The sequence below is a fragment of the Perna viridis genome, chromosome 5 (assembly GCF_037379345.1).
Source record: "Perna viridis isolate PV_CMFRI_1.1 ecotype Kerala chromosome 5, ASM3737934v1, whole genome shotgun sequence".
Lineage (NCBI taxonomy): Eukaryota > Metazoa > Mollusca > Bivalvia > Mytilida > Mytilidae > Perna > Perna viridis.
The window spans coordinates 17528909-17541512 of NC_142449.1; the positions used below are offsets into that span (position 1 = coordinate 17528909).

The window sequence follows — 12604 nt, forward strand, 5'->3', positions numbered from 1 at the left end:
CTCACGATCTCATCAAGATATCACACAATGATATTGTGACCATCAAAATTAACTATTATTCTATATATATTAATAATTTGGGGGGACAAAGCACGTTTACATTCTTTTCAGTTCTTCTTTTGTTTTGAATGAAAATGGCGTCACGCACCAATTGTGTGTAGTCACACTACAAGATTCTTTTTTTTTTGGCCAACAAATGTAGTCAACAAATTAAATGTACATTAAATTGAATAAAAATGCAATAGTTGGATTACCGATAAACAAAATTATAGTTACTTTCGATTATGACACTGACAATATTAATGGCTCGTCGAGATATTACACATGATATTGTCAGTATTCAAAATCCAAAATAACAATAATAACTCTCTGGTTAAATCGTGGTGACAAAATATCATACAGAACTTACCGCTCTTTCGTGCATTCAATGGTACTTTCAATAACGACCTTTTATATTGTCGGTATTCTGTACTTATTGAATTGCCATAGTGATGTCAAATGTAAATGTTTATCTGATGGAAATCACGATTAGAGCAAAAAAATGATTGCAAATGAAAGGAATAGAGATAGATATGATATATAAATAATGCAAATTTCAAAAATCTAGATAGAAATCCTTGTGTAGGGCTTTCGTCTATTATTGATGACTTCAATCAGTTCCAGAACCAAGGGTAATTTCAATAGTCATGAAATTATCACCCGAAGCCTATTATAGGTTGTGTAAGTTTCTCGCGTGAGAATGGATCATGGTCTACTTTTTGATTGGAAAGAGATTCGATGCATAGAGTTAAATCAATATTTAAATCATCTGCCTCTGTAAACATGCCGATAAAAATGGCAAACAACTATCTTTACATAATTTGATATGAACATTTTCACGGTAAGGAAAGATGCCGTCGTGTTTATTTTATCTTGGATAAAAGATTTTTCCTATCACCTGATTAATAAGATCATGAAGTATAAACCATGCCCCTTTTAAGCGGGCAACTTTTACCAATAAAATAATCCTGTCTGATACAGCATGCATATTATAAACTGATTTGAATTTATCATAGATATTTGCGAAAATATTAAATTATCAGGTATGTAACTAATATCTTAATATATTTTCTTATTTAAAGAACTTTGGTTCGATTTATGCATAACATAAACTTACGGTTTATTCTGCGTAAATTGAATCAAAGTTGCTTATACAAGATTATATATTCAGATGTACATTACATTCCTTAAATAATAAAAATAAAAGGACAATAAAAAGATTTTTAATCGAAATGCAGCGATCCGAGATCAATGTAGTAATCAATAATACACAGATCGGTCTTCTGATTTCAATACGTTTATAATCCTAAATCCTGAATTCCGGTAAGGAAAGTTATGGTGACTTTCCTACAACCATGACACTCTTTTCTTACCAATCTGCTAAACAATACAAAGGATTCACAAAGCTATTTGGACATTTAAACTGACCGGTTGCTATTGTAAGAGTTTATGAATAGGTAATCACTCACCCATGAAAATTTAACCGGTCAGGTGTAAGGCAGCCAATACTGCTTTGTTGTTTATGTCTTTTTTCCATCTCTGGTCTTTGTCCCTGGATTACATTCTTTTGAGTACCGCTATAACCTTGATTCCCTTGATTTCTCTTTCACATCGTATGGAATTTTCTCAGCTTCTTGAAATTACTCCCAATGTGTTTTGATGGAATTTAGTGGGTTTTTTTTACATAATTAGTATTTTTTGTTGTTTAGTTATATCATTTAGCGGTTGATAGAAACATATTAAATGTATTTTTTGTACTTGCTAAGACAGGAAAAGTACTAATGAGAAAAATTATTGGTTGTGAATATTGTTTGTAAACCCACAGGTCCCCCAAGTGGACAGCAAATATGAAATGGCAAATTAAAGTAAAATAGTAACACTTTCATGGAATGAACAATAAGTTATAATGTTATGCTATTTGTACTGTAACATGACACTTAATCCTAAACTATGAATACCAGTGTAGTTGATCTGGAACAATATAATTCCAACAGAAATCCTTCACATTTTATAAAGCACTTAATTCACTTAATAAACTCATAGCATTTTTTCAAAAATTGCAATTCACATGAACTGCAAACTGTTTGCATTTTGTATAACACTTGTTCTTAACTATAGTTTTCGTTAAAAAGTGACTTTAGTAGGACTTTTCCAGTTTTATGAAGGATATTTGAGGTCTCATTTTTATAAAGATTTATAAGACTTCTAAGATAAAAATGAATATTTTAAAATACTATTCTATATCTCGGTTTTTTTTATCTTGTCAACAAAATAAAGAATAAAATCTAATTAATTAAATTTGAACTCCCCTAACCAATGAAAAATAAAGTAACCCAGGTAGCTGCTTTTAGATTTAAATAACCAGGAGCTACAAAAAATTCATAGGTGAGTAGTCATCAACTCTTTCAATAGCAACTGGTCAGTTTAAATATCCCAATGGCTTTGTCAATCCCTTGTATTGTTCAGCAGTTTGATAACAAAAGAGTGTCATGGTTGTAGGAAAGTCACTGTAAACAAGAACAAGACTTAAAAACCCTTTAAAACAAGTAATTTTCGAGATTTGAATTACGTGCCTGTGTATTAATTTTGTGTATACTTTTAACTGTAAGACCGCCAATTGCTTACTTGACAGAATCGGCCAAACCTTACAACCGAAATATTTACTCCGTTTGAATTAACCGATTTCGCAACATCCGAGTGTGTTTGATTCGTCTAAACTCCTCACAGTTTTATTTCCGAGAAGTAAAACATAAGAAGGGTGTATGTTATAAATATCTGCCGTTAGAGAAAATACAGTTTTAAATGTAACTGAGTCTATTTTTAACGTGTTGTTTTTTTTTTCGAGATTTCTCTTTTTGTAATGATGAATCGATTTTCAAAATTAATCATATTGCGATTTCTATTTATTCGCAATATGATTGATACCACATAAATAAGCAAGAAATATAGGAAAACATAAAAAAAAACTGGCTTGTAATAATGAACTATTGCAGTATCAGATGAACACTATATAAGTTTATTCTTACGTTTCTCATCAATGTTTTGAATTATAGAAGATACTCCAATATCAATATTTGTGAATTCTTCTCTGAAAATTGACAGATTGGTCATCCAATTGTCCCAGTTTGATCCAAAACATCTCCCCCGAAATAAGATAATTCCTGAAAGTGTTAAAATGCTAAGAAATATTTGCATCACGCATTATCAATAACGTTTTTAATTACCAATTATTTCTTGAGTGAATGAACAATGATTTATTTCTTATGGAAACAAATATATGAATAATTACAATTCTGAAATTTCCTTTTGTACAGTTCATTTAAAATGTACAAGCTGCATCTGTAAAACAAAAGATTTTGTGTTTTTTCCGTCGTAAGTGTCATAATGTTTCTCAGCATTATAACTGATTTTGACACGTTTTAATCAACGGTCTTCATCTTTTTTGTGTATAGTGTTCACTGTAGCATCGATACAACCGTCATCGTTCACGTCCAAACTGTCAAATTATGCCTGTCTTTTTGATAGAAATTTAATGTTCTTGAAAGGAATAAATTTTACATTTAAATCGAGAAATTATTTTCCAGTATTCATTTAATTATCCTGTATTATTACTTGATACCAATGATATGCGAAATATCACTAACAGTATAGGCACTATGCCATTTACATAAATTGAAGGAGCTGTTTACTTACCAATTGTGAACAATACCACATAGTAGAAACTGGGTAATTTTAACGTCTCCATATCAATTTCTACGATTTTGTTCACCTTAGTTTTTTCAGATAGAAATAAATTAGAGAGAGATGCACCAAGACTACAGCAAAAAGCCTACTGGTAACTAAGTATCGGCAATAGAAATCATCTATGATTATTTTTTTGTATTTTTTTAATAAAAAAATAATGAATAGTGAATGATTCATGTGTATATATGAATTCTTGTTAATCTTACATTGAATACAAAGTTATCATAGGGAGATAGGAAGGAAATACTGACAGAAAATAAGGTCTCCAGGGAAAATGACGGAAATTTGGTTGTTCTTGTTAATTCAAGTATGTATGTTTCTATCTTATTTTTTACAACTAATTTTGTTTTCAAAAGAAAGTAACGTTTGTATATTTGTATAATATCATCATTACTTTAAGAATATTATTGAATACGCAAAAAAAGGAATTGTTCTTTACAAATAAAATTATAGCGTTTTGTATTCTCTAACGTGTTTATAAGTAATTGTTTTCTAGTCAAAAGTTTAACGTGCTTGCTCAGCTAGAGTAGTGCACAAACTTCCGCATCATGAACAAAATAAAGTAAAAATAATATAGTTATTGTTAAAAGATCGAGAAAATAGTTTTTGTTCAAAGTTAAGCAATATTTGATGTTTTCGTTACAATGATAAGGTCACCCTTTATAACAAGTTTCATTGAGACAAAAGTAACTATGTGAGTATACATACATAAGGTATAGTTTGCACTAAAACTTTCGTACATATATTCAAATTCATTTTATTTTGGAACTTCTACAATTATTTATTGTTCAAGTTAAAATTTGAAAAAAAAGAAGAATAACACAAATGATTGGTTCACGAATAAAAAGTATTATCACACATTAGATCGTGCCTTTTAGACCTGTTAGAACATTTATGTTGATTTGTGAAACAGTAAAGAGAAATTTACTACTTATGCACCAAAGAGTACTTTTATTATGGTTAAACGGCTATCGTTGTCTTTATTAACAATATCAGTTAACGTAATTGCCATTTTCTCTTTATTTCTTTGCCTCTCAATGATGAGTTTCTCCGTTTGACCTTATGTATGCGGCATTTTGTATACTTTGCGATGCTTTTTGATACATGTTTATATGGTATCACACTTAAATATGCCTGCAATAGTAGTTAAAGTCACCGCAAATTTTTAGAGTAAAAATATTTTTTGATGTTTATAAAATGGTAATATGGTCATTTTTCAATTGAAAAGGATTAAACTGTGTATTTGAGATCAGAAGGAAAGACCTTTAACATTTGCAAACAGTGTATATACTAATTTTACTAGAACTTTATTTTACATATTTTTATAGCATTACATGTAAACAGTAAATGCTGAAATAAAAGTCATTTATATTATGTCACTGTGTATACCATATTGTCAATGTGTAAATGTGTTTAGTTAGATTCTTTTGTGGGGGGAAATGCCATTTGATTAGATATATGTATCTGCTTAACCGTAAAAGATGTCCTTGATACTCTTTGTATAAAGGATGCAAAGCACTTTATGTATAGATATTTCTCGAATAGCAGAACTACCGTACACATTTGAAACTCGTGGTGAATTTATAAATTATTCAGCTTTATCGAGGCAGTAATTTTTTGTCTGACAATACCAAATTTCTATATCTGCTCTCTATATTCGGCTGTTCTTTTTGTGTTGTCGTTGTGGTCGTTTTGCGTTTTTTGTTTTGTTTTGTATTGTTTAGTTTGTTTGATTGCATGAGTTATTTTTAGAAAATACACATAACACAGTTTTTTTCATAATTTAAGTAAGTATTAAATCGGACCATTTACTAACAAATAAAATAGAGGTCGGATTTCACACATCCATAAAATCTGGGATTTAAATCCTAACATATATCTGTTATCCATCTTTTTTAATGAAAAAAATGTGTTCATATCACAACTCATACGTTTTGCCAGCGCTTGCCGAAACTACGCCGATTTTTTGTATCGCGCTAAAATTCTAACAAATAGGCTTCTGGAACACGGTTATGTTGCTACAAGATTGAAGTCATCACTACAGAGGTTCTATGCTCGTTATATCATGAACTCGTGGATCGTTATGGTGTATCCATCTGCACCATGAAAACTGATTTATTCAACGGGTCATAGTTTCCTCGCGTTTGTCTACCCCGGATTTGACTTTTTATGAGTAACTCGGCGGGTGTTTTTTAGAAAAGCAGAGGACGCTTGCCCTACCGGTGCACCTGGTTCATGTTCCCAGTTTTAAGTTGAGTCCGAGTTGCTCATTTGCTATTGTTACTTTGTATGTATGATTTTAGTTACTTTATGTTCTTTGTTGTGTATATCTGTTTTCCATGTCTGATCTTTGTCCCTGGATTATATTCTTTTGATTACCGCTATAATCTTGGTTCCCTTGATTACTCTTTCACAGAGTTTTGGATCTACGTTTTGTCGAAGTAACGGTAGTCGTGTATGTTTTCGACATATACATGGAATTTACACAGTTGTAAAAATAGTCATCATGGAGGCCGCAGACATTTTTATGCCCTATATATAATCGTTATGCTATCCTCTGAATCATCTATCTTTACAATGTGGTATGTTGCACTCGGTTCATTCTAGAGCTTGATACGATGTAAGGGGAATGTAGTTTATTTCCATGGAAATTCATTCAAAAACGTTGATTTATACCATATCAAAGATGAATATGGTTGTATTATCTACAATGTTTGAATTTGAAAGTGAATGTAAAAGTATATATACAATTATCAAACAAAGATTAGCAGTTTGGAAATGTATGCAATAAAGCAGTTGTTTACATGTATATTTCCTATAACAAATGAATTTTGGGATTCCATTCTTAACAGGGGCTGGTATATAATATATTTAGTACAATTAATTGCTTTAAAAAATATATGTTAACAAAAGAATGTTAAGTATCTTTAATGTTTTCTCACACAAAGATTATATTACAAAGTATTCATTTGTCGAGTGGACAGAGTGGTAAGTGTAATGCTTATCATCAATTACGCTTTGTCGTTTCCGTTAGAGGTTCAAGTAGCTTTCATATCATATGAACCGTTTGAAATCCTTTTTAACTTGATGGAAAGAAACCGTTTTGGCTGAGTCCGGCTCTGTACAGCATTTTGTATTCTACAAAAAAGAAGAAATTGATGTTTTGCGTATCTTGTTTTTTTTCTGCAAGAAGGAAAACATTATTTTAAAATCTGAATTGATCAATCAAACTCATATTCAAAATTCAAATTTCTTAGTTGTACATCAATCATTTATATGTAGTAAAGCAAATCTGACTATTTTATTATTATTATTATTACCATGCATAAAATGAAATGAACGCTCTAAAACTGAATGAGATTCCCACAAATGTTCAACGGGAATGTGTGAAGATAAGATTTTTTTAAATATAACAATTTAATACGTTAAAAACTCACGTTGGAAATTGATACTGTCACTTCCACTAATAGTCATAAATCCAGTCCTCAGGTAACCTTTAGCCTCCTCATTAAGATCCATGCCCGTCGTCATTTTGATGAATCCGATCATTTCGTCGGCACTGACACGTCCGTCGTGGTTAGAATCTGATAGATCAAAAGCCGTGCGTATCGACTTGTCCATGCTATGGTTTGCGTGTCTTTTTATTCTTCTGTCGATTCCCTGTAAATTTTATTCGCTTAAATTAATTTTTAGAGTAATTTTAACAAATTATACACATTCTTACTAAAGATACACCTGGTATGGTTAATGTAAATTCCTATTTATATTTGTAATTTAAAAGTCTGTTTTATGGTAAAGATATTCATCGAAAATGCACCGCTTGGAGCTCCCTAATGTCAATTTAACCCATTTTATTAACAATACCCACAATATTGAAGGAAAATGTCATTTTATGCACATATAAATGCAGCAAAGTTGCCGATAAACTAATAAACTTACCGGTATAACCTTGCTTAAAATGTCTGAGAACTGGCTTTCACAATAAACAGAGCCAATAACAACAAAACATAAGATAAGTTCTTTTCTCATGATTGGATTTGGAATCTAGAAAAGAAATTGTTAGATGTGAAGTATAATAATTTCCTTGTGACTTTTTTTTTTCTTTTCGCATAATGACCAATTGATTATGATATCATTTCTTCAATCGTAAAGCAATTCAGAACTATCGTCTTTCGCAAGCCTTATTCCTTGCATTTAAAGATGAACAAAATGTGTTTAAAGAAAACATGAAACTTGCAATAAAAAACAAGAACAAGATGTACCTTGCATTCAAAGATGAACAATTGTGATCAAAACAAACATAAAACTCGCAATGAATAAAAAGAACCTAAATATTCACAAAAGAGCTAAATCTCTAGGGACCTAATTAATGTTAAAAAACGTAAAGTAAAATAAAGTATTACCTTTGTGACAATCTTTAACACTGGAAGTAGAAAAATGTTTTTTCTATCGAATGGGCAAATATCCAACTGCTGTGTGCTCTCTGGAATACAAAGAATATCTAGATCAACATCATACGTTTTAAGTACGTAAATTGTCAATGAATTCCCACTACTTATGAGTTTTGATATGGGTTTTTCCAGTGAACAGGACTACAAGGAAAAATGTACCCCTACTCATTTTTGTCATAAAGTCAAATTTTGTAATGTGACTTGTCAAGATTATAATGACTTTGTCAAACTAATATTACATATTTTTACGACCCTGGTTATCCAAAAATAAGCAGTTACCCCTTACCCCTCTAGGTCCCCTGAAAAGGCCTTGAACAATCCTCCTATAATTGATGCTAAGTATTTAAACCACTTGGATAAACCAGAAAGGAAATTGTAAATTAACCCTTTCAATGACGAAATATAGCTCTACATAAACCAATACTTTTATATGCTTCAGAAAGAAATTATACAATCAGTGTGCCATTTAGTATCTGTCAGCTAGAAAAGTAGTACCCGGACTTTTTTCAATGAAAAAATGTGTCATTGAATTTTTATGTGCAACTCCGCGGTTGTTTTTTAGAAAATCAGAGGGTGGTTACCCTACCGGTGTACCTGGTTTTTACTGGAGTCCGAGTTGCTCATTTGCTTTTGTTATACTTTGGATGTATGATTTTAGTTATTTTATGTTCTTTTTTGTGCTAGTCTGTATTCATGTCTGGTCCCTCAACTCAAATTTCAACTAATCAAATTGCTTGAAAATGAAAGTTTGAGGATAAAGTTAAGAGGTTAATATCTCAGTTTGAGATTTTTTTAAATTAAACCAAAGCCTTTTAGCGTCAATATAAAAATACCTTAATCATATACAGTCGACTCTCGTTGTCTCGAACTCGGATGACTTCGGTTAAGTCGAAATTTTGTCGAAGTCCGGAAAAAAATGCCTATTTGTCTATGTTATTTTACTTCTTTTTAGTCGAAACTGGATGAGTCGAAATTTCGGTTTTCTCGAAGTAAAAATTAAGTCCCTTCAATGAATTTCCTTGTAAAAGTCAATGGTTATCTCGAACTAATTAGGGTAAATTACATGTCAAAGTGTCAAATCATTTTACCTGTCGAGGCCCTGTGTCACCATTAATTAGTTTATTACACCTTTCGATGATGATTTTGATTTGATGACTTGTTACCTGTATTTCTATAATTAATAAAACTATGAAATATTTTATTAATGCAATTAGATTTCTTTTATTTAATGATCAAAGACCATTGTCGGCATTTGTGTTTTTGACAAGATGTCTACGCTTGGGTGTGTATAAAATAATTACCGTTATCCGAACTCAATGGGTCGTTAAAATAAGATTGTTGTTATTAAAATCTTGATGTTTTATTAATTACAATTTTAAACAAACATATACGCTTGTGGATGAATAGCAATTGGCCAAGCGGATCTTGAACATTTTCGGCGTTTCTGTGAAAGCAAAGGATTTAATGTTTTTACTTGATTTGAGAAAATTAATGAGATTTCATATAAAAATGGTATCAATGTGGCTTTTGGTATGCCTTTCAGAATGTCTTCTGACCACTAGTTGCCGCTGTTATGTCCGCATTAGACATTATCACCGCACAACTAGAATTTCTGAATAACTCCAGTGTTGCAACAAAGAAATTTAATGATGTGTCAAATTTCATAATGAAAGAACATTTACTAAGTTTATGTGTAAAACAAAGTGACATTTCAGAGTTTATGACACCCAGTACGTCTACAGAATAGTGCTTTTATGTAGTGACTTTAAATTGTGAAATTGTTTTCTCATCCACAAATGTTATTGTTATTGTTCATATATATGTATATGCAAGTGAAAAAGCTTTGTAAAATGTAAAGAGAGATACACATAATTCTACATGATATAAAGATGCTCCATTTTATTGAAAGAAATACTAATATTTACTTATAATGTACACTGTCATCAAGATTGTCCTGAAGTTAAGTTTCGTCATTTGTGATGCAAGATACAGAGCCGTGTAATACGTCTATTCAAAACGTGTTTAGCGTTATAAAAGTTCTTATAACGCCATGCTCTCCAGAAACATCCGCCATATACTTCACAATGGCTTACTTTTGTAATTCAATAATTTAATTCAAATGATTTTAGAAGTTTTTGTCCGGATGGATAAAGATCAAATCACATAATATTAAAAATTCTACACTTTTTTGTCACGAAAAACACAAACCGGTATCATTTTTTATTTCTATTTTCATCAAAGCCATTAATTCCCTTTGGGATTTTGAAATTAAGTTCCTTTTGTTTCCATTTAAGAATTGCATCATTGTCTTTATTATGTGTGTAATCTGAAGGAAGAAGGAAGATGCGGCTCTTATAATAATTTGCATTTTTAACGGGAATAGGTATGGTATATATGTCAAGGAGACAACAACCCCACCGGGATGAAAATGTCAGCCAAGGCCACCCATTGGTCTTCAATGAACGACGAGTAAAACCTCATTCCACAGGGCAGGCTGAAGCTGGCCCAAAAACATCATTATACACAGGTACAGCGAAAGAGTTGCCGCTAAATACTCAAGTAACGTAAAAATAATCTAAAGGTGAAAACGAAACAAGACACAAAGAGGCCAGATATTCTTGACTTGGGGAAAACGCGGCGTGGTTGAAGTACTTTATCACAACAAATCTCCCCTTTAAAATCTGGCCACTGTGGAAAAAATATTACACTATTAACCACACATAAAAATCAGTTCAAAAAGATCTGACTGAATCCCTTGTTACAATTCGGAAATAAATAATCTGAATATAACTTACACAAATGTAAAACCTAAGTACTACTGGCAGTAAACTGACATGCCAGTTCCAGACCAGTTTAACCTACAAAAAGTTATATTATCATCGTATCCCAATTCTTCCCATGCGGCTTTGAGAATCACGGTATATCATAAGTATACAATAAGGACACAACCCATGTCATGCCAAAATATATGAATCTGTGTGTTCATATCTTTTCGTCTTGTGCATTATCTACATTTTCAAAGATTGATCAAGGGAACCAAGGTTATAGCGGTAATTAAAAGAATGTAATCCAAGGACAAAGACCAGACATGGAAAACAGATATACACAACAAAGAACATAAAGTAGCTAAAATCATACATACAAAAAAATAAAAGCAAATGAGCAACTCGGAATCCACTTAAAACTGGAACATGGACCAAGTGCACCGGTAGGGTAAGCGTCCTCTGTTTTTCTAGAAACACCCGCCGAGTTGCTCATAAAAAGTCAAGTCCGGGGTAGACGGAAGAGGAAAAGGAAAATATGAAACGTTAAACAAATCAGTTTTCATGGCGCAGATGGATACACAGTAACGATCCACGTGTTCATGATGACGACCATAAAACTTTTGTAGTGATGACTTCAATCTTGTAGCAACATAATCCTGCACCAAAAGCCTATTTCTCAGAATTCTAGGGCGATACAAAAAGTTTGCGTAGTCTCGGCAAGCTCTGGCATAACGTATGAAATGTGATATGAACACTCCATACGCAGGTGCTGAAGGAAAGTTGACAATTTTGAATGAAAAGTCATCACGTTTGTCGTAAAATTTGGTCAATAGTTTTTCCTTTACAATCGATTTCTAAGTGTAGGTCAAGATATGAGGTTGACTTCACAGTGTCTGTAGTATCCTTTATCTCAAGTTCTTTGGGGTAGATGCGATGTATCAAATCCCCAAAGATAGGATTGTTTAAAGATAATACGTCATCTTTATAGCGGAAACTGATATTAAAGGATATTGCTAAACGATATTATTTCTTTTGGATCAGATCAACTATAAAGTCAGCCTCATAAAAGTGAAGAAATATGTCAGCAAGTAGAGGAGCACAATTTGTTCCCATTGACATGCCGACCGTTTGTTGAAAAACGCATCCACCACACTAGACAAATATGTTGTCGATTAAAAATTCCAGCATTTTTTAAACATCTTCTCCTGTGTATTTGGAAGATGATTTGGAATTATATCTTACAAAGTATGAGGAATCCCTACCAAGAACTATATATTTGTATATAGGTGTGCCATCTTTTTTGGAAAAACAACGATGTATAATGTTTTAAGTCGGGATTTTAACTGAGTATGTGCGATAGAAGTATACAGTGTTGAAAAATCATAGGTTTTAATGCTATTATATTCTGATAATAGTCTTGAACTGATCGTCACCAAAAGATCTTTCGAATTTTTCAGGATCCACATTGAATTAATACCACTACGGGAGTAACAAGTGTTGTGGTAGGACTGCACACCCTCTTTGACAGCTGTGAGTATAGAAGTTTTTGAAAGAGGTTTGGTGGTACATTTTGCGGATCCAGCTATGTAACGTTGTTGTATGGAT

The 12604-nt window shown here is 31.9% G+C and overlaps 1 protein-coding gene across 1 annotated transcript; it reads right to left on the reverse strand.

The window, feature by feature from the left end:
• Nucleotides 1–6695: 6695 nt before the first annotated feature.
• On the reverse strand, nucleotides 6696–9824 carry LOC148616326 (uncharacterized). Its single transcript, XM_088585068.1, has 6 exons — nucleotides 9791–9824; nucleotides 9323–9405; nucleotides 8187–8375; nucleotides 7723–7827; nucleotides 7221–7443; nucleotides 6696–6921 (listed from the first exon to the last, which is right to left on the reverse strand). The coding sequence occupies exons 1-6, from the start codon at nucleotides 9822–9824 to the stop codon at nucleotides 6863–6865; spliced, it is 693 nt and encodes a 230-aa protein (XP_088441194.1). The 3' UTR covers nucleotides 6696–6862.
• Nucleotides 9825–12604: the final 2780 nt, after the last annotated feature.

What these genes read in the sequence shown, in the direction of transcription:
- LOC148616326 (XM_088585068.1), bottom strand. Translation starts at nt 9,824, where the DNA reads ATGTCTAATGCGGACATAACAGCGGCAACTAGTG. An exon ending in CATAACAGCGGCAACTAGTG is followed by an intron (nt 9,406 to 9,790) that starts GTCAGAAGACAT and finishes TATTAATTATAG; the next exon opens with AAATACAGGTAACAAGTCAT. An exon ending in GTGACACAGGGCCTCGACAG is followed by an intron (nt 8,376 to 9,322) that starts GTAAAATGATTT and finishes TTTTCCTTGTAG; the next exon opens with TCCTGTTCACTGGAAAAACC.